The following is a 23,521-nucleotide window of genomic DNA, read 5'->3' as shown; positions in this document are numbered from 1 at the left end:
GTCTTTAATTATATGACCACATGTTATTTTGCATCACCTTACACTAATGAAGGTAAATATTTATAAGACTGTATTTTGAGGGGTGATATTGTCCCTGGACCCCATGTAAGTGTGAGGGGGCATAAGGAATTTAACACAAATAACCAGTACAATACCCCCAAACATTTTGGATTCCCTATGAAGATTTTGACTGCTTTGCAGTAGGTTTTAGACGCTGAAAAAGGGCTGGATTAAGGTACTTATTGCATAGATTAGAGACTCAGCACGCTGTGGCTGGAGTGAAGGCAAGACTGACTTTTCTTTCCTGTTTTTCTTGCTCTGTGACTTTTAGTGGCCATGCTAACCATTCACAACTAACACCACATCCCCCTTTCTAAAAGGGAAGTGTGATAAAACCTTTATCCTGTAACTGTACACGAAACATGTAACCTTTATCATGTATGAAACAACAAACAGCCCTATGAAGAGCAGACTGCCTGAACTTTGTGACTTATTTTGTTCCTTTTAAGGCATTCGACTGCTAGTCCTCTGACTTCCTTGAATTCTCAAGATTTTATGTAATCCTCCAGGAATGCAGGAGGCTGTCTTTTTCTTGCTGGATCTTTTCTTGCAGGGAGAGTCTCAAGAGGGTACATGTGCTTCTATATAAGTAGGCGGGGTGTTGTTTGCAGGTTCCATTTCATGGTAGTGATCTAGGTAGATTGGAAGTCCCCCAGGTGACACAAGGTGACATTGGTTCCAATGGATGATTCCTGTTGCCATCCCCTTTTCTTGAAAGTCTTACATGCAAATATGATCTCCTAGATTCAGTACTCCCAAGGATTTGACTCTGTGGCACTTGTCAAAGACCACCTTCTGATGGGGTTTCTATTGATCTTCCTTCTTCTGTAATCTTGGGAAGTCTGGCCAACAAGAGTCGAGTTGGGAAAGGAAGGTTGTGATAGTGGACTTCAACTGCCTTCCCATCAACAGTTTTGCAGGCTGCGTCCATTTGCTGGAGGTATTGACTGGTATGGCAACAGGGCAAGATAAGGGTATGAGGATTTAGAAAGAAGTTGTTTTCTTTTCTTTACTATATGTTCTGCTTTACCATTACTCTGATGGAACTGGGCTGGATCTGACATGAATGAAACTGTAGGTATCTGCAAACCTCTTGAAAGTCTCAAAGGAAAACTGAGTACCATTGTTAGAGATGTCTTGCTCCAGAATGCTAAAACAGGCAAAACATGTATTTTATCCTCTGCACAACTGCACTCGATGTGATGCTGAGTGGCCTGACAACTTCAGTGAATCTTGAGACATAATCAGTCATCAAAAGACAGGTGGTATTATCCAGATAAAAAAGATCAGTCCTGACTTTCTGTCACGGCCTGTCTGGTACAGCAGATGATAGTAATGGTTCCAGTGGATTTGTTTCACGCAAGCACAAATTTCACATTTCTCAACTCTCTGCTGTAGTTATTTGCTCAGCCCAGGCCACCAAACTGTCTGTCTGTTTAGCTCCCTTCCTGCATTTTATAATGCCTTGGTGTCCCTCATGCAGTCTGTCCGGGATTTCCTGTTACATTAGGGATAACTAATCTGGACCTCTTCAACAATAAACCTTGCTTTATAACAAGATCCCTGGAAACCACCCAGTCTGATTTCCTAGAAGTTTCTGTCTATTTTGTGCAGCCTTCTTTGTAGTGTTGGCAGTGATTCATGCCTTGACTCAATGAGGTTGACCTCTTCTTTCATTCTGGGCAGTAAAGGAAGGGAGATTCTCCTAGGTGGTATTGGAGCAAATGGCTTTGCATTTGGTGTAAGTTTAATGTGGTAATCTTCCTCTGATTTCCCCAGTCCTTGGAACATTTTTGGGATCTCAGGTTCTAGGTTCATGATGACTGGTTCTATCCTTATAACCATGCTTATGGCTGTGATTGCTGGAAAATCAAGTGGAGCAGTGCATAGGCTATCTAAAGCATAGACATCTTGGGATGTATTCTTCTCAGAGTTTTAGAATGGCTAACATTTTCCTTTCACATCTAATGAGGACTTTCCAGAGCCTTTCAATTCATTTTTGAGTCATGAAGGTGCCAACACTTCAACTTCCTATAAAATGATTCTGGAATGTCCTGTTACATCAATACCTGTGTTTGTTTTGAAGTATTTTTTATAATTTCCCAAGGGGATTGTGGTGATTCATGGTGGTTTCAAAGTCTTCAATCTCAATGTCTTTTGGGTCTTCATTTGAAAGACAGCTGCCCCTGTGCATTTAGACTGGCAGACTGCAGCATTATGTCACCTTCTTAGACACTTCCTGTATGTATTGTGTTGTCCTTTCCTGGATAAAGCTGTTTACCGTGAGGTGGTTTGCCACACCATGGGATTCTTTCATCCTCTGTTGTATTCTTGTTCTTTACTCAATGTTAGCATAGCCATCTCTGGATCCCTTTATGCTTGTACTTATCTGGTTGGGTATTGTGTCTAGGCATTCTAGATATTTTCCTCCCCATGTGTATGGCTTCTACAGTGGGTGCCTACTCAAAAATTTTCCAGAGAAGAGTCTGTTGTGTCTTTATGTATTGATTTTGGAATAGTTTGTTCTTGGTTGTCACTAGTGTGAGGTTAGGATCATTTTGGTGTTGCTGTGGGCCCCAGCCTAAGTTTCAGTGTCCCTTACTTTTCTAGCCACACTCCCAGTTGCAGCCTGGACTCACCATAGCAGTTCTCTCTGGACAGTCTGTGTTTTCAGGCCTCTGCCTGTTTTGTTACTAATCTGTGCAGGTTTTTAAGCTGTTCTGGATAGAGACTTGCTTGTGTGTTCTCCCCCCCCCCCTTTTGTGTATGTGTGTGTGTAGGTGGTGTGTTATCTGCTGAATCTTTATTCAGTCCCACTCAGACATCATGAAGAGATTAGAGACCCAAAATGTAGTGGTTGGGGTGAATGGAAAACTGTGGCTTCTTTGAGAGGTGTGGCGGACTCTGCAACTTGTAGGGACGCTACCTGGGGATCAGTACATCTTTTATAAGACACTATTCCCTTGTAGAGGCATGTAGGTCTTATACCCATTTTGGCAGAACCATCTTACAATCACTGGGCAGACTCTGAGTACCTGCTTCCAACACATCAGGTTCACTGCTTGAGAGTCACCAAGAATGTAATACATCTGGGCAATCACTTGAAGAAAGAACGGTTACTTACCTTACAGTAATTGTGGTTCCTTGAGATGTGTTGTTCGTATGTATTCCATGACCTGCTCCACCCTCTATGCCCTTGGATGGGCAGGTGTGAAGATATTCAGAGCACAGGTGTGGCCCCCTATGGACACTGCTGACCAAAACATTCCTATAATGAGTTTATGGGACATATTTTCCACTGTTGGTGCACATGTGGAAAACACATATTGAAGACCTACTGTTACTGTAGATAAATAACTGCTCTTTCCTGTTATAGAATTAGTGGACTGAAAATATTTCCACTCTTTTGTATTGAATGTAAGAATTATAATTCAATAAGTACAGACTTTTTGATGCTACAGTTAAGGTTTTTCTTATTATGTGAAGTACATTCAAGAGCTGGGATATCAAATTATGATTGCAGATCTTTCCTTTTCGTTTTCTATTGATTTGTCATGACTAAATATTTTAATAACTGAGAAAAAAGTAGCCTGCAGATACACTTTTCTGCTTTTGGGCCTGATGACCCCTTATTTTAACAGTAGCACAGTGCTCTAAATAAAAAAGGACAATTAATTGCAGCGAGAAAATCTTCTGAAGGAGGGAATACAATTTTTTATACAAAAACTTGTGTTCTTAGAAAACAAACGTACTTTCACCTTAAAATGGATGTTTTTTATTTTGTGTGTATGTATTCGCATATTTGCTTTACATTTGTTTGAACTCACCAGCTATGTCATTCTTGTCCTTTGTCTTGTTCTTGTTTTTGCAGTATGTGCCTCCAGATCTTTGCATCTGTAATTTTGTGCTGGAGCAGTCTCTCTCTGTCAGAGCCCTACAGGAAATGCTGGCCAACACAGGGGAAAATGCCAGTGAAGGGGTAAGTAAATTAAATTATTTTTATTTTGGCATCAAAAAGGATACCAGGCATCCAACCTTGAACTATTTCTCATTTTTTTTCTCCCGATTAAGGACCTTTAGAACAGAGGGTGCCTCAGAATGGGGTAGCAGGAACTTCAATATTCCTTTTATTTAGGGTTTCCATTGATCCATTACCCTTATGATGCAGACAGTTTTTCATACTGAGAAGCTAGGTTCATTTAATGTACTTAGCAGATGAAAGAAAAAACAACCATGCTCTACAAAGGCCAGTTACTGTACTGCTAGTTCAGAATTGGCTGCTGAACAATGCAAAAGTGCACCATTGGGATGAGCCTAGCTTCTGCCAACCAAAGGAGTATGAGTTTCATAAGGTTGCTTTGAAATTTAGGTCATCAGTATGGTAGCACTATAAACCTATCAGCAGTCACAAATCAGAATAAGAGAAAATAATCTTTAAAGTTAACTGTTAGCTTCTTAAATTCATCTATCAACCAACTAAAGTGACATAATTTATTCTGGACTTCAAACATTAATATATTTTTTGTAGTTGTACGTCTATAACTAAAGAGTTGTTTCTCAGTGAGTTTGTTTTAGTCATGGTGAGGGAGCATGAATTCTCCTGTGGAAATGTTTCATTACAGATTATTTTTATGTGATTCTGCATCTCTAAATGTATTACAACACAAAATGATATTTAAGTAATGTTGATAGTCTGGTGTAAATGCACATATGAAAGAGATTTGAAAAATAAAAGCTGCAAGTTCTTTCTGTTGTGCTTACATGTTGCATCACTGGTGGAACGTTAGACAACTGTAATACCAAGACACAAGAATGAGCTAAAGAGGATTTTCATACTGAAGGAACTTCCAGATGTCAGACTAATAAATGTACTTTAGAAATGTATTCTCTTGCCCTATTTACTACTGAAAAAGCTATTTGAGTGTAAAAACTGTGGTTTGCTCTTTCACAGTCTATCTTTTTCTCCTTTTGTGATATGGAAGTGAAGTGATAATACTGAATTTGTGGCATCGTAATCATTTCTTAGGCAATAGAAGTGATGGTGTGAGTAAAAACTGGCCTGAAACTGAAACCCATATCCCAATTACTCTGAATTTTGGTAATGTGTATACTGATCTGAACTTTACTGCTGGCTACTTTCTTTACCATGGAACAAACCTAAGCTCTGCATCTGAACTTCCTGTTGGGAAAGTTCAGATCCAAATCCCACCTTCGCAACTCTGAACCATTCCTAATTCTAAACATGAATAATCATTGTCCAAGGTATTAAAAACCCTAAAGGGTCAAGTTCCATATAATATGGTATTAAGGTTACAGCTTAGGGTCCTTTTTAAAATAAACAAATGTTTGGCTCTAGTCTCCACCTAGAACTTTTAATCACACTTATGGGTTCTAGGAACTTAAAACTAAAATTCCTGGTCACTCTTACTTTCATCAATCACATAGAATCCTGGCTGCCTGGTGACATTCATTCTTCTTAATTTATTGGAAGAAAGGACAAATATTTCATTAATTAATACTGTGGAATTAAATAGAAACTCTAAAATGTGCACGTGTTGCAGCAGAGTCTGTATGATGGGCTGCCATATTGGAGGCCACACAACTCTTACCTAAGCCTCATTGTCAACTCCAGTACTGGTAGTAGTCAAACAGGCGAATGGGCTCCTCTTGGCTTGTACTGAGCATTATTTGTTGTGGACTACTTTGGGCCACTGAGGTTGGCTATAGACTGCTTTGCTTTGCTGATGTAGACTATAGGCCCTGCTGCCCAGCCAGATCATCACCAGGCTGCCAATATCTGCTGTGATGGGATGCTTGAATCAGTTTCCCAGTCTAGATTTAAACCTCTCTCACTGGACTGGGAGCCCAGAGCAAAGGAAGACTGAATCTCTACACTCAATTTAATTGCTTTGGGCTCAATGCCCCATCTGAGCCAACCAAGAAACTCAAAATGATACCGCTCTGTTGAGTAACTACATGGCAAGAACTTTATATGTATCAAATTAACCTGCGCGCAGTAGATGACCATTCAATTTTCCCCTTTTCTGTTGCGGGGGAACATGAAGACTCCTGTTTTCTGAAAGCCTCATAGCGCTGGGGCTTACACATATAATTTTGATTTCACTGCCAAATCAGGCAGAAGGAAAAGTGGACCTGTGAGGGAGAAAACTATATGTTTTTCAGATTAACACAAGAAATGCACCATATGTGTATGGGAATTAAAACATTAATTCGGGGTAATATCCTTTTTGTACAAATGCTGAATTATTCCAAATTTACTTCAAAATGAAAACCTCCTTTGACTCAGTTTTCCATGCTTTTATAGACTTAATACAGTTTTAAATGTACTTGTAGTGCTTTCTTTTTCTTTTTCTTTTTCTTAGGATAATCCTGGAAAATAAAGGAGGTTGATGCGGGAGGGTAGACTGTAATGGCTCCTTTGGGTGGTAGAGCAAATGGGTGTTTGTTGTAATAGAGGATAATTGTTCCTTTGAATGTTTTCACAGTTTATTTGGAAATTTGAATGTACACTTTTTCAAAAATGTGTATTTTTATACTAAAGATGGTAATAGCTAAGAATAAAAAATTAAAAATGTAATTTTCTCTTTTGAATTATAAATTGGCTTTTATACTGTGGTCTGTTCATTGTCTGGGTATACCGCAAGAAGGACAGGAGACTCGTTATGGGTTTTAATCAGGCCGCAACTTTATTATTTAGATGTCTGGGACTACCCGGCAGATAAAGTGTACAGTGCAGGCAAATCCATGCTTATTCAAATCAATTCTCCGGGGCTTTCACCAGCCCCCTTTGTTTCCATCCAGGTCCCCCAGCCAACCCATGGCTTGGACCTTACCATCCACCAGCCTTGCAAGAGGCTTAAGGAGGGCTATGAGAACGGGGGGGGGGGGGGGGGGGAAGGGAGTTGGCTCCCTGCCATACCGGTCATGGGAGTCCCTGACCCCCCTCCCCCATTCTGTTTCTTTATCCAGTTCCTCCTTTTAAGTCCTTTACCAGGCCATTTATCTGGTCACTGGCTGCCCTCCCTATGGAGTACCTGCACTGAACATCCACCCAATATTACAAAATAAGTTGTGACATATGGCCTACCACCTTTTCTATTCACCAGAAAAGGTCCATCCTCACACCCACTGTGAGGAAGGCGAAAAAACCACACTCCACTGAAGCCAATTCTGTTGGTGTGGGAAAAATTCTTTCTCAGCCCCCCTTTAAAAGGGGCAACGAGCGTAATGCCCACAGCAGGTCCAAACCCAACCTGCCATTCGCCGCCACTTGCTGGCTACTAGGGGAGGGAGGGTGGGTGCTGGCTTCCTCGCTGCTTTCACATAGAGACTTGCCCCACCCAGGTTTCCTGCCTTTATGCACATTCGGGGGTCTGGGGGGCGGAGTCATTGCTGCAAAGTTGACCACCGAGCACCTTTTGCAGCAGTTTCTGACCTTCTTCCTCTCCCCGCCCTCATCCCCCAACCACAAAGCAGAGCTGTCCTTCTTTGGGTAAGCCCACACAAATTCTGCCCCACCTTTAATTGTGGTGCAGTCATTGTCCTGCAACAACTGACCATTTGAAAACAGATTTAGATTTTATCCGCTTGTAAAGTGGATGCATCAAAGTGCTACGTAAGTATTGATTATGTTACAATGATTCTTATTTCTCCCAATAAAATGAATGTGTAACTCTAGCTATGATTAGCTATAATGAAGTGTGTACTGAAGTTTCCAATCTATAGTCAAGAGGTTATATTATCTTTTCAAATAGGATAAATGTTTCCAAGCACTGTGTGAGTAACAGAACCACTGTAGTCTGTTGCATAAGGACCCGTCCCAGTGCTCACTAACTCAATGGGAGTCTTTCTCTTTCTTTCAGTGTGTGTGTGTTGAACCAGACCTTAAATACATTTTTAGATCATTTTATTAAGTTTTCTATCTATGAAGTTACTGCAATGTTTCAGCAGATTCGCATATATTAAAATGTTCACATTAAAGTGCCATAGCCATGGTTCAAAATTAATAATTGGGTTGGTTGGAAATTTTAAACAGCTGCCCCAAAATGCCACATTAACAACATTGCACATTAACAAAATAAACTTTTTCGTTTTAGATAACAAGCAATTTTTCATTTGCAAGCAATGCAAAGGGAAAAAAATGAACACCGACACCCAAAATAGATCAGAAGCATGAGAGATATAGAAGAAATAGCCAAAAATATTATTTTATTTATAAAGATTTATTTTTGAGTATAGACCTTGTGTGGGATTTTCATTCCAGAGCAAATAGGTACAGTTAAGATATATCCCAAACAATTAACATTTTATATGGTTTCAAAGAAAATATTAACGTGTTTTAAAAAGTTATTCAGTTTCTGCAGATGCTTCTGAAACTTGCTCCTTTGCGGAGGGTCAGTACAAGGCCTGTGCTCCACCACTTTGGTGCAACTTAACAGGTACTTAACTTAGTGCTGGCCCTTAGCTTGATGGTGAGTTTCACTTTGTGAGATGACCTCCCATTGACTTCAGTTGAATTTTGATGTAATCTCCAGAGTGCTTTTAACATCAAGTCCTTTTCAATAAGGTTTTATTTGGGGGGAATAAAGGGTATTTTGGGGTCACAAAGACACAAACAAAAATTTTAAACTTAATTTTTGCATTCCTGTAATTTGAACAGACTGGCAAACTTCTAGACCCTCAAATTCACTTTCTTACCAATTGTTTCTCTTTGCAGGTGCTAAAGGTATTCCTGTTCTTTTATAAAAAAAAAAATAAACAAATTTTAAATACAATCCATAATTCCAATGTCTTGATCAACAGTCAGGTCATATTAAAAATAATAATTTTTAAAAGTCAGTATCCGCTCTACAAGCCTATTCTTGCAGTCCTTTTATGTGTGGAACTCACAGTAACTTTCCTGGGACATGCATATACAGAGGGCTTGCAGAATCAGTAATATATGTAAGCACATTATTTTTCATACTGTTCTATTAGCACAAAATACTGCAGTTCATGTGTATATTATGTGTGTGTGTAAAGACATAAATTATGTATATTTACACATACATATAGAATATATATGATGATGTGGTATGAAGTGTTGTGGCTCGTCAGAATAAGTTTGGGATGGCTGGATTCATTACTCATGAAGATGTGAATATGTTATTCAAGTCAACCAAAAGGAGTGCCAATAAAGTATTTGCACCATAATAAGCCAACATGTATTGTACCTGTGTCACATATTTGACAGAAATACTATTTTAGAAGGGTTTTAGATATTTTAACTTTTTATATTAGGACTATTTTGGATATCTCTCCACCTGTAAAAATAAGCTGCTTTAGTACCACAAATTCAACTGTGCACTGCTCAGAGGAAGAAAAAAAAGTAACTCTAATTGTTTTCGGTTAGTTTAATCATTTACAGTAGTATAGACTCAAAGCAGAGTTTTTCACCCCAGAATATTCCAAATCAGGTAGGGATCTGAACCTGAGTCTCCCGAGCCAGGATCCTAACTACCAAACTACAGACAGAGTGTCTCTCTCTCTCTCTAAAAAACTCTAAAACATCTCATTTTCTTTTCAATCCAAAACAAAAACAACCTTGGAAATGTTTTTCAAAATGGAATTGTTGTCTGACTATCCTTTTTTTTTTTTTTTTTAACCTACAAAGAGAAACATCTTTTAAACAAAATGAATGTTATAGCCTAAAAGTTTTACAAAGATTCTATAAAGGCAGCTGACCGGATTGATTTTGTAAAATTTGGGGAGGAAATATACTTATGTGCTGAGATTTTGTAGGCTTCATTTTAATGTACTGGTGGAGTTATCAAGCTGTGGAAAGTGGACAGACCTCTTTATGTATCAAACCTATAATGGGAAGGATTTTATTATGTTAAAAAGGAAACTCAAGTGTATGTGTCTGGAGATATTTTTATGCAATGTATCTGAATCAGGATTTGTGTGTATATGTACAAGACATTTTGTGTGTATATTCGTGTATCTCTATCTAATCATCGGAGCCCCATACTTAAGTTGGAGTTCAGCTTTCTACTTAAAGCAGTGATTCATTCACTGTGTTTTGTATGAAGAATATAGTGTATTCTTCCCTAAATGATAATATACAATCTATGGGGCAGATCCTTAGCTGGAACAAATTGTCATAGGTCCATTGAAATTAGTGGAGCTATGTTAGATCCCTTAGCTGGTGTAAACTATCCTTGAGAGTCCAGATTGATTTTTCAAGTAAATATGTAAAAGCAGTTTCATTTACAATTAATTAGAAATCAGCCCTTTACGAAAGTTTACTTTTTGAGCCTTATAATTTTTTGGGCTCCGCTAGAAAATTAATTACTGAGTTTTGAGATTGGAAAATTGAGTCACTTGTAGAATTTTTTTTCAGCATTTGCAGGGTAGTTCAACTTTTAAAAACTATTATTGTACTAAGTTTTCATTTGTTGATATTCATCATAACTGTTTCTTTTTCTGTCACATTGTTTACTGCCAATTTTTATAACATCAAATGGATACTCCAAAAGCTAAGTATTGCTTTAAAAAAAATGTTTCTAGCCTTTATGGTTATAGAGAAAATCTGTAAAATATGAACCAAGTGTTGTATTCACTGCCTAGCAATGCAAAATGATGTATTCATTTGTTAGCTGTGGCTCTTGCCAAAGGGTTTTCATGAAAGTGACCAGCTGACTCAGGAGTATAGTCCCTATGTTTACTGGGCACATTTAAGGATATGCTGTTCTGTGCGCAAGAAACTCTTGGTTGGAAATCCTTTCTCAAGCTAAAGACCCTGGGTAATTCATACACCTTTTATATTGGTTAAGGTTCCTGTACACATCACATTAGGACAGCAACCTCAAAGGCAAGAAAATTAAAAGTTAAGCCATATAACAGTACATATCCTTTACTCTTTCAGCCATGGACTGACACCTTACCACTAGCCTACATCACCTTATCACCAATGACCAACACAAACAATGCACCATCATCTTATCTTTGTTGCAGTAAGGATGTCAGCCTTCCATGAACCCCTCTCCAAGACTTGAATGAGTATGATATTCTGGAATTCTGCAGAATGGGGGGAGGGATAGGGGCAGACTCATCTGTTTGTGATGATGAGTTTGGAGGAGTTGTAAGAAGGTTGACATCTCTCCTTAGGCAGATGTAAGGTTGTAGTACATTGTCTATGGTTTATGGTGGTTGAACTAGCTGTGAGGTGTCTCTCTCTGGATGGAGGTGTAGAAGGTGTGCACTGTTAGATGGTTTAACTTTTCCATGCTTTTGAGGGTTGGGATCAGGAACATTGTGTGTACTCTAACTCTAACTCTTATACAATGTAGTATTTATGTGTGTGCATGTGTGTGGGCAGGTATGTTTGCAACAACAAAAATAATGTAAATTTAAAATACATTTTTTGATTAGTACTCAAAGGTTTATATTTAAAACTAGTTTCAGAACAAGCAAGGCCTGGGCCTATTGATTATCAGACCTGTTTTGCTATAGCATTCATGAACACAAACAAATTAATTACTGTCTTTGTGAGAAAGTATGTGTGACACAATAAGAAAGAGCATGAAAGAATCAGTTTTTGTTCAAGCTGATAAAACAAAAGTAGTAAAATATGTTTACTAATCTGTTCCATTGTGTGTGTGTGTGTCTCTCTCTCTCTCTCTCTCTCTCTGTCGCTCTCTTTTTTTTTTTAATGGTAAAAGCAAGGATAGCTAATTTTTTTCCTGACCATTTTCCTTGGCTGAATTCATCCTTATAAATGTTATGATGCAACACTACTGCAATACCATTGCAGTGATTTACAGCTTCTTGCAGCTCATTTTATACTATAGCATGCAGCTTACTAGCCAGTTTGCTGATGGTATCAGTACTGTGTCAGTAGAGAATGAATGTTGAATGTTATATCACTGTTTATTTGGGGCAATTTAAAAATGCCTGACAATGGTAGATCCAACCTTTAGGTGAGCAATATATTTATATTGTTTATTGAACTATTTAAAAAATACAAACAAAACATTTGAACACATCCACAACAAAATCATATGCACAACTAAATTTTCATTTATTATTTTGTTTTTCACTTTGCTAGCCTAGTGACCTCTCCGAATGGGTATGTTCTTCCTTTCTTCATTTAATATACATATAGTTTGCATGAATCTGACTTCAGTTGTACTTTTAATAAATTAGACCTTTCACTTGTAAGTGATGAGAACAGTTTCATTCTTTGTGCCTATTGTTTCTTGTGGTTTTAGATGGGGCCCACACACCTCCAAGCAAACGATCAATCAGTCAGTTAAAATATTGGTCTCAGCCAAGCTGAATTATTTGTCCCTTAAAATAATAATTTTAAAATTTTAAATAGAGGACCTCTGAAATCTTAGAAATTTCTGAAGATCTTTGATCTGAGGGTTCAGAAATTAATCATCAAACTTTCAAACTATTGTATTAAAATCTAAGGGAAGCATGCAGCCTCTCTTAACCCAAGTTACTTATACAGCCCTAATACAGCTTCAAATGCTATTATGCAGTTACCGTTTTGCAGTTACATATAACTGTGGAGTGCATAATAAGAATGAAAAAAGCTAGTGAAAAAATTACCTACTTTCTGTGGGCTCAATTCTGCACCTTATTTAAAATAAATAGTATACTACTTACCTATAGCCCCATGAAATCAATTGGATAACGTTCAGAACAAGGTGTCCCTCTAATGAGCAAGAGTGGCAGAATCAGGCCCTACATGCCAAATCTATGGCATTGCATCTTTGGCAATACGGTAGTGACGAATGCTAATTCATCACACTGTTTAAGAAAAATCCTCAAACTTTAAAGTCAAACTAGCTTTTTACATTTTGCGATCTCATGAGTAAAGGCATTTTCAAGTGAAAGAACATATAACATTTAATCTACTTACTAATATTTCTCTCTCTTGTTCTCTATCACCTACTTTTCTGAAAATAGAACTTCTGTTTCTGTGGAATTGTCTTTTAAGGATGAATTATTTAGTCTTTTAAAAAAAATTCTAAATATGCTTGCTATGCAGTCTGGGTATTGTTTTGCAACAAGAATAACCACTGCTTTCCCCCCTAATATTCTATAAACACTTGCATTTTTTCTTGTGTTTTAGTGGATATACAGAAGCAGTAGTTGAGCATTTGTAATGATAGCCTTTGCCTTCAAGAAAAGTCACTTATTAACTGTAAGGTGATTGATTAAAATATACTTTGAAATACTGCATTAACATACATAACTCTATTCAAGAGCCTGCAGTAGCCTATGATTTTAAATGTCTGAATAGAAAAAGCATTTTGTTTTCAAGCATTTTGAGGTTGCAATTAGCTACCAAAATCCATATTCACCAAAAATATTGAAATAAAAAATCTATTTTATATAGATTTTTGCCTCCATTTGAGTTTTATTTTTTCATGACTTTAGTATTCATGAAAAGGGTTGTTTGAAGAGTTTAGCCAATCTTTGAAAATTTAACCTGTTTGCTCTATTTGGTTATGAATTGAAGACCTGGATCATTTGTGCAATGCTTGTGAGGGATGTTCACTCGAGGTGAATGTGACCAAACGTACTGCATCTGTAACAGTAAGAAGGATTCAAACCGGTTTCACAGGGTGGATTAGAAAGCTGAATTTATTCTATCTGCAGTTTTTATCCAGATGAAGTCATGGAGTAAAGTAACACTAACATGTTTTAAGTCCCCCCATCCCACCGATGATTCTATTTAATGTAACAAATCTATATTTTTATTTTTTCATAAGCTGTGCTTCTTCTCTGCTATATAAATAGTGAAGTGTATAGGATTGTGATGGCAGAGCTGGCTTAAAAACAAACCAGACTTGGTGTGCTCATAGCTATGCGTTATCCTTTTGAAATATGGTAGTACGTGCTTAAGCATTTAATCTTATAGATAAAATCTGTAGGTCTAGTATCTGATTTTAATATAACCCCATTACTTTTCTGCTCATAGTGTCTTAATTTTCAAACAAAACTTGATGCACAATTGATGTTGTAAGGATGACTTCAACAGTTTTGTGTAGAATAGTAAAGATAATAGATCTCATGTAGAAATATGATGTGTGATTTAAGTTGGAATGTATTCTGTATTATTAGTGGTGATTTATTAAAATATGACAGATGCTATGACTGTGGGCCTAATTCAGCAAATCACCACAGTGAATAGTCCCATTGAAGACAGTGGGACTGCTCATGTGAGTAAAGGTATTCAGGTCTGGCCCAATGTTTGGAGTGTTGAAGACAGGCTCATGTGAAATTTGTTTCTGTAATTATCAGCATTGGCCTCAGAATTTTCAATGTGCTGTTTCTGAAGCAAGCGAACATTGCTGAAATGAACTTCCCCTAACGTACTGAAGTTCCCCTAAAAGCCATTATTTTTAAAAATGGTTTCAGTTCTGCATTGCAGATGTAAGCTAGTTCTTTTGTGTAATAGCGTGGTGTCCGATTCATGACCTTCATGGGCTCTCTTAAGGAAAATGTGTATTTGATTACGAATGTGTTTCTTGAGTCATACCATGCCACTTTCAAATGAAAGTGTATGAACAAAGTTGGTCACTCCCACTATCTCAACTGCCTGTCATGGCCTGCAGCTTCAGGAGCAGCTCTGATGTGATCCTGGAGCAGTCTGAGCACCTGCTCTCCCCATGTGTTGCTTCTTATGGAAAGGAGAAGAGTAGATCTGGTTGCTCTATTGCGTGATTATCTGCCATTCTGTGGGAGCCCCAGGGAGAGCAGAATAGGAGCTCAACTGCCTTTGCTTGACCCTAGGGGAGTGTCTAGCAAAAGACGGCACCCTTCTCCCACACAGCCACCCAGGACAGCCCAGGAGGCAGTGGGGAAAGAGGGGAAGATGAAAACCATTAGCTAATTTTGGTTTCCTGATTTTGCCCCAGCTCAAGTTAGAACATTTTAGGGGTTGTTCTGACTTGAACCAGCTAGCAACAGTTCCCCAGGGAGCCATACATCCACTGAGAATAATTGGAACACTCTGAGCCTGCAGAGCTCATGCATAGGGATTCCTGTGTCCCAGCTGGGGGTACTTCCAGCAGGGGATTGGTAGATTATTTTTTCATTCTTTGCACCACTGGAGTGGCATAAAGTGAACAAAATAGGAGAGAGAATTTGCCCCTAAATGTTGATTGTTTTCTCCTGACCGCCTTAAAATAATGTTTGGCCTTGGACTGAAAAGTTTGAATACCTATTGAACTATTATTACTTTGAACTGTTGTGTTTTTTCCCTGATTTCCAGTTATTTGGAATAACATTTGAAGTATATATTCCAACCGTTCAAATGTTGTAACTCGGTTAAATATTTAATCTCTCCCTAGCTTTACTTTATTTAACTCCTCTTAGATACATAGCAGTCAGGGAAATTTTTCAAACATGGCCTCTGAATTTGCATGGAAACATTTTCAGGCTTGGAGTTTTGGGCTTAGAAGCTTATTTTTATGACTCTGAACAGTATTTATGCAAATCCAAGTCTGGAGGACTCACAATATTTCTTGCTTCAAACTGCATGCCCAGAAAGTTGGCCATGCAAATTTAGCAGCTCAATTTCAGCCACTTTTAAAACTTAGTACTTTCAATAAAGTATATATATTGGGTAGGTAATAATTTTAAAAATTGATTTTATACATTATATTTTAAATTATAAAAATAAATCCTGTTCATTTGTGTCTTTCTTTGGATTTAGTGTTAGAAATTGAAATGGTGGTGTCTCAACCATGTTTGTATAAAATAAGCTTTTCCCTAAAATACCAGTGTGGGCCCTCTGCATAATACTTTAATTATTATCAAGCTGATTACCCAGTTGTGGAGGTACATTGATACAGATTGCATTCAGGTAAATATTGTAAGGATGTTAGAGTCACAAGGAAGGATGTGTCTGGGTTAGTAAGCTCTTTAGGGTAAGCATCTTCTTATTCTCTGTCTCTTGAAACATCATGTACCTTTAAAGCATTATGTATCTGTTTCATTTAGATTATATATAGTATATGGCTATTGCCTTATTTAAAAAAATCAGCTTTGACTATTTTTGTGACCATTATTCACATGCACGTTTTGAAAAAATCTGCAGTTTTGCCCACAGGCAGGGCCGGCTCCAGGGTTTTTGCCGCCCCAAGCGGCGCCAAAAAAAAAAAAAAAAAAAAGTCGCGACCACGATCTGCAGCGGCAATTCGGCGGGAGGTCCTTCGCTCCGAGCGGGAGTGAGGGACCGTCCGCCGAATTGCCGCCGAATTGTTGGACCTGCCGCCCCTCTCCGGAGTGACCGCCCCAAGCACCTGCTTGGCAAGCTGGTGCCTGGAGCCGGCCCTGCCCACAGGTCAATGGAGCGATCCAATGAAGGTTTCTGTGCTGCACTAACACATTACATTGTGTTAATTTTAGAGTCCTAGTCCATTGGGATATAACTGATTACTTTATTTATTGTGTTGTTGTCCCTCCAAGGAGGCAAATGTCAGCACAAGTGGGATCTAAACACTTTTTAATAACGCTCATAAATTTGTTTATTCCACAATTTACTTTTTGTGTAGATTGCTGTTGACAATTTTAAATTTACAGTTTTAATTTATTGTTCAAGTTGTTTTAATTCATTGTGGCTTGCAAATAATAAAGTTTATTGCTGCCTTCTGGGTTATCCTGATGGTACCAGAATGATTAATTTTCTGCAGTCACAATGGAAGAAAAATAGATTCTGGTGCTGTTTTTGAGATTGATGCTGCTGAGGCCACTGTTCTGCAATAAGAAGCTATTTTTTATTTTTAACAAGTTTTTAGATTTTTAAAAACATCAAAAAATCCAACTGTAAGTTTAAGGCCTTACCTTTGGAGATGCTGAAAACCTACAATTTCCATTGAAGACAATGGAAATTAGGGGTACTCAGCTCCGCAGAAGATTAGGCCATTAGTTGATTGAAAACCACAGACATCTGAAAAGCTAAGTATTGGGAAGGGAAACAAAAGAAGAATTAGGGATATTTTAGTCTAAAATAAAGCAGTTTATCATATGTTTGTTTACTTCAGTACATGGACCACCAACCATACAGACTTGGAGGACAATCCATACCAGAATATTAGTTAGAAAGCCCATATTTAATAAAGGGACTGTGATTTATGGATTGGAAAAAATGGCTACAAAATATCCACTATTATAGTTGGCTTTGCTAATAAACACAGCAGTGCAGCTACTCTGAAAGTCTCCTTGTAAATTAATAGATTAAAAATATATTTCATATGGTCAGTCACTGGTTAGACAAAGGAAATATTTGCACCTTTTGGCTTTACATGACCTACAGCCTTTAGTAACAGAAGCTGAACAGACATCAGATGTTCAAATTGATCCTTCATGTACACCAAACCAGTATTTTTATTGTATTGACTGGGTATTTTAAATACCTTTCACAGGTATCTGAACAATTTCAAGATAAAAATAAAAGTATAACAGTAAACAAAAGCTTTGTCATTAATAGCTGGAGAGAGAAACTGTTTGGCACCTGACCTTGAAGTATTGAGAAGCACTTGAATAAATGTTAGTATTCTACCACCTTAAGCCATATCAGACTTGAAGACAGCACACAGCCTAAATGATGCAACCAGCCAGCTATCTGACATAGATTATAGCCCATGCTGTGACACAGTTGTTACAGTGGCATATGAATCACAGCATCTCAAAACTACATGAACAGCTTGAAAAAGGAAAGGGGAATACCAAGACGTCTGTATATAATAGTTCATCTCATCATCTCTTTCTGTTGTAAATTTATTCTTCCTATCATCCTCATACACTTTTGTTTGTCATTTGTGCTGTCATGTGTTTTATTTAGACCACACGCTACTTAGGCAAGGGCCTGTGCATGTACGTGGTAGTATAAAAATCATAATAAAAGCTGAATTTGTCTTCATTTTAATGGTAATGAATATACTATAATTCTACCAAAGTTGGAATTTTGACTTGTGAAACCTGCTGCTTCCTGAGCCAGGACTGGTGGATTCTTTTTCCTTGTTTTGGAGCCACTTTTCTTATTATTTGTTAATCCAACATTGGAATAGCAGTGCCTAGTGGCATATAAAAAGCACTGCAGCCATTCTCTCTACGCCAAGCTCTGCTCAGGGAAGCCAGAGCTCCTCTACCTCTCTTTCCATTTTACAGTGCCAGCCTTTGCACATCTGGAATCCTGACCTAACTGGTGCTGGCTGTATACTCCCAATACTCTCTTCTCCAATTTACAATTAAACAAGTACAATAATTCTGATCCTAGCAATGATAATATCTTATGGGAAGTGGAGGTGTTGGGAGTATGTTACCAGAGGAAGGGAAGGAAGTCAATACTGACAGCTGGTCTCAGCTGAGATTAAAAAAAACAAAAAAAGGCTGCCTCTTTTCTTCCAACCAGACTGCATGTGCTCTACATCCCAGCCACACTCTCAGAAGGAATATGTCAGACTTGCCTTCAGCTGCTTGGGGCAGAAAGACTGCTGCAGGACCCGGCTTTCTAAATTTCCTTACTTAGGCTCTCCAAACTGATTTTGTTTTTTCTGGCTAAGACTTCCACGGGCGCCTCAAGGTTCAGGTTAGTTAGTGGAGTAGAAATTGCCCTACTGTAAAACTCCTCTCAAACTGCTTCAGTAGTCAGCTTATGTTGCCCTAAATCAGTGGTTCTCAACCAGGGGTCCGGGCCCCCATGGAGGGCCGTGAGCAGGTTTCAGGGAGTCCGCCAAGCAGCACCAGGGTTAGACTCGCTGGGGCCCAGGGCAGAAAGCATAAGCCCTGCCATGCAGGGCTGAAGCCCGGGGCCCTGAGCCCCGCCACCCGGGTCTGAAGGAGAAGCCTGAGCAACTTAGCTTCGCGGAGCACCAGGTGGCACGGGGCCCTGGGCAATTGCCCTACTTGCTACTCCTTAATGCTGGCCCTGGCTTTTATATGCAGAAAACCAGTTATTGTGGCACAGGTAGGCCACAGAGTTTTTATAGCATGTTGGGGTGGGGGGCTCAGAAAGAAAAAGGTTGAGAACCCCTAACCTAGATAACTGGTTTGCATTCCCTATCCCATTCTCTGGAGATTTCTCCAATTTTACCCTCAATGTGTTAAGTTCCCCCTTCACCTCATCTCATCATAGAATCATAGGACTGGAAGGGACCTTGAGAGTTCTTCTAGACCAGTTCCTTGCATTCAAGGCAGGACTAAGTATTGTCTAGACCAGTGGTCTCCAACCTTTTTATACCCAAGATCACTTTTTGAATCTAAGGAGAACCCAGGATCTACCCTGCCCCTTCCCTGATGCCCTGCTTCTTCCCCAAAGCCCCCCTCCCCTCACTCCATTCCCACCCCCCATTGGTCACTCTCTCCCATCCTCACTTACTTTCACTGGGCAGGGGGTTGGGGTGCAGGATGGGGTATGCGGTGCTGGCTCTAGGAGGGGGCTCAGGGCTGGGGGTTGGGGTGCTGCCTCCCGCCGGGCAGCACTTACCTCCGGCGGCTCCCAATTGGCAGCGGGCACAGCGAGGCTAATGCAGGCTCTCTGCCTACCTGGCCCCACACCACTCCCGGAAGGGGCCAATGTGCCCCTTCGGCCCCTGGGGGGGGGCACCGCCCCTGCAGCTCTCCCGGCCAATAGGAGCTGCGGGGGCGGTGCTTGCAGGCAGAAGCACTGCGTGGAGGGACTCCCCTGCCCCCTTGTCCATGGGGCTGCGCTAGCCGCTTCCAGGAGTGGCGTGGGACTGGGATAGGCAGGGAGTCTACCTTAGCGGTAGCCACACTACACCGCTGGAGATCGTGGCCACTGATCTAGACCATCCCTGACAGATGTTTGACTAACTTGCTCTTAAAAATCTCCAACGACAGAGATTCCACAACCACCCTAGGGTAAGTTTTTCCCAATGTCCGACCTAAACCGCCCTTGCTGCAATTTAAGTCCATTGCTTCTTGTCCTATCCTCAGAGGTTAAGGAGAACAATTTTTCTCCCTCTTCCTTGTAACAACCTTTTATGTACTTGAAAACTGTAATCATATCCCCTCTGATTCTTCTCTTCTCCAGTCTAAAGAAGCCAAATGTTTTCAATCTTCCCTCATAGGTCATGTTTTCTAGACCTTTAATCATTTTTGTTGTTCTTCTCTGGATTTTCATTTATAGTCAGAAGACTAATTAATTACCTAGACACCTCAAAAATTCTACTTTTAAAAATCTCATTGTTTTTAAACCAATATCATGATTTTGGGGGCCTGATTCTTGATATTTTCATGTTTGCGGCTGGCAATGCTGAGGGCTGCATATAGGTGCGTGCTCTCAAATAGCTGTAGCCAGGAAGAGAACTATGAAGGTGAATTTGTGTCCCACCCATAAGTCCATGGACTTCACGCTCTGCTGATTGGACATGTAGAAGTGACAGTGTCATATGTTGTGCCTTGTGTTTTTGCACATTGTCTCCTTCCTGAGCATTGCACCCCACCCTCACCACATGTAATCCCCCTATCATGCTGTCTGGAGTGGCTCATGACTGAGTGTGCCAACCTCAAGGCAGACTGCAGGGTGGACACCCCAAAAAGCAGGGCAGACCCCCCCAAATTGGTGGCATGTCCTATCAGTAAATTTCACCAACCCAGTAACAAATGTGAACTCCTAGATCACTGAAACAGTCTTACAATGGCATCAGACAGGCCCCTTAGGCTCTCCAGTCTATCTTGCCACCCAGACAAGCTGGATTTAATGATAAATAGTCACTTGCACCAAAAATCACACAATATTCAAGTTGCTCCCAGTCCCAAGAGGCCAGTCATTTACCCCAGATCAATTTGTACCTTAGATCTCACAATGCCTGTAGCCAATCCTGTAATAAACTAACTAAAGGTTTATTAACTTGGAAAAATAAATGAGTTATTTACAGGTTGAAACAGGCAACATAAATGCACAAGTGAGTTCAGTCTCTGATTCTAAAAGGTGACAGATGTAGTCTGTCAGTATTGAATGTCTTTTCAGGGCTTAACCCAGGTCGACCCTGGGGATCTCTCATGTCACATAGCTGGACTAATAAGTAGTAATAACAGCAAAATAATTGTGTGGGCTGCTGTATCATTTTTCTTTAGATCATCAAGCACCTTCTGTGAAAAGCTCATGCCAATGAGCTCTGGCAGTTACTCCAGCCTAAGATGGCCAGCTGGATTTGTGCTTTGGCAGACACAAAGCAATAACAATTTTTTGTGAGTGGGTTTTTTCCCCACAGTAGTATCTTGCTTCATCCAATCATTATTATTCATGTTTTTAAAACAAACTTTGGTAGATTTCTCCAAGACTCTAAGGTTGTTGGGCATCTTTTTTTTTTTTAAAGCAGTTACCTTTCCATTATTTAAGAAAGATTCCTTGTTTTACACTGACATCAGCAGACTGCAGGTTGCGTTTATGATATGAATCTGCAGTGGTAAGTGATTGCCTAAGGTAACTGCCAACCTTTTTGAGAGTGACCACTATACTGTAACAGTTCCTGGAGCATGGACCAATATAATTTAAACTGACTGCAGAATGTTGACTCTTACATTTCAAAATTAAATTTTGAGGTACACAGGTGAAAAAGGAACTGCAGTTTTTTTTTTTTTTTAAGTCAGATGTGATTTGGAGATGCTTTTGTTCATTGATAGTAAAAATAAACCCACAACATTTCCATGTCAATCAAAACATAAAAGAAAGGGTGTACATACAATAAAGAGAAAACTCCTTTAATTAGTGAGCAGAGAAGGGTTATCTTTTGTGCAGATTATTTTTGTTAGTTTTGTAGCAGAGTTCTACTTGAGACTTGTTAATAGAGCAAGAAAATCAGAACTGTTCTCACCCTTATTTTATTGTTATTACAATAAAGGAATCATCCGCAACTTTATTGCTTTTGGCTTTTTAGTGTGTGTCTGTTGGACAAACATGATTTCCCCTTTAGTCTTTTGAATCAACATTAGGTAACGTGGGTGCCCAGCTACAAAGTCCCAAGGAGTTTCTTCAGTTTGGCATTTTTAGAGCTAGTGTTTTGTTACATATGAAATGTAAACTTAAAGGACTAATCGATGAACTTGCTAATTCATTTAGTGCCAAATTTTGCTTGTGGATGCTATTTGAGCCCATGGAAACACCCCACTCTTCTGGTCCCCCACTCTCCTCTACACATGTCCAATGGTAAAATTTGGCCTTAAGAGAATTAACTTTTGAAAAATATAAAGTAAACCAGATATGAGCCTTGTGCTACCATTATATTTTCAAGAGCCACCTTGTTTCTGTGTATTAAAGGCTATTTGAATGGTCCCTGAACAAAGTGAGCATCAGGCCTAAAAGTCTAAGTATTAAATGGAAAATAAGCCATGGTAAAATGTTCAAACTCACAGCATAAGCTTTTACCAAATGTATGTATCTTCTTTAGACGTATATAACAGTAAGACATACATAGGTCAAATTCTGCTTTTTATACTTCAGTTGAAAACACCAGAATGCATCAAGAATTAGCCCTGATCCTTTGGGCATATTTTGGTTAACTCAATAAAATATAAAAACGGTGTGGGTGTGTGGATATGAAAGAAAGTTGAGAGAGAAAAAATGATTGGAAGTCCTGTAGAGCTTGTTATTGTTTATTAGTTATATTTTATAGCCACTGTTGCCAACTCTTATGATGTTTGATGCCTTTCTTAAACCTCCCGATTCTGGAATCTTGGCTTTCATTAAAAAAAAAAAAAAGTGTTAAGCCATCCTGGTTGTGAAGAAAAGCTTGAAAATTAGAATTGTAAATGCTACAATTCCAAAAGGCGAATATAAAGAACCCAAAACCTATTATTTTTAAAATCTCATTATCTTTAAGCCAATCTCATAATTTGGGGGTGTCTGACTAATGATTTTGAATGTTTGGGGTTGACAATTCTGTAGGTCTTGACCACTCTCAAATTGTATTTAGTTAAAATGAAATGACCCTTACCATAATTATATCACCTGTGATAAATATTTAACTTAGGCTAATTTTAGCAAATGCTTATCCTTATTAGCAACATGTGGTCTTGTTGAACATTGATTATTTAGTATGTGGGAACATAAGAAAATGTACATGTCTAAAATATTTGTATGGATAATCATTTTTAAGACTTCAATTACATATTCTTTTTTATTCTGAATGCTTCTGAAAAGTTTATAAGAAAGGTAAGAAATGCCTTTTTTCATTTCATTTCAGAATGTATTAGTAGAAAACTTTGTTTTTTACTTTACTCACTAACGTGATAATTAGGTCACAATTGTCTGGTCAAATATATTATTTTTTCACAATGAAAATAGTTATTGCTGTAACTACTTCATTATTGCGAATGTACAAACTTTTGTAGCATATCTGCACTTTTGTAGATAATCCAGTTTGAGTATCTGTGTATAATACTTAAATTATTGATAACTTCAGATGAATGGAAA

At 38.8% G+C, this 23,521-nt stretch overlaps 1 protein-coding gene across 1 annotated transcript in view; it reads left to right on the top strand.

The window, feature by feature from the left end:
* The window catches only part of RYR3 (ryanodine receptor 3), a 575,267-nt gene that overhangs the window by 111,705 nt on the left and 440,041 nt on the right, over positions 1-23,521 (top strand). Inside the window, exon 3 of the mRNA XM_024202042.3 lies at positions 3,932-4,039. Coding sequence (XP_024057810.2) covers positions 3,932-4,039 — 108 coding nt within the window. The remainder of the gene's footprint in view (positions 1-3,931; positions 4,040-23,521) is intronic.

This window comes from Terrapene carolina, unplaced genomic scaffold, assembly GCF_002925995.2.
Source record: "Terrapene carolina triunguis isolate 2854851 unplaced genomic scaffold, T_m_triunguis-2.0 Scaffold96, whole genome shotgun sequence".
In the NCBI taxonomy this organism is placed as follows: Eukaryota; Metazoa; Chordata; order Testudines; family Emydidae; genus Terrapene; species Terrapene triunguis.
This window is presented reverse-complemented; position numbering and strand designations above follow the sequence as displayed.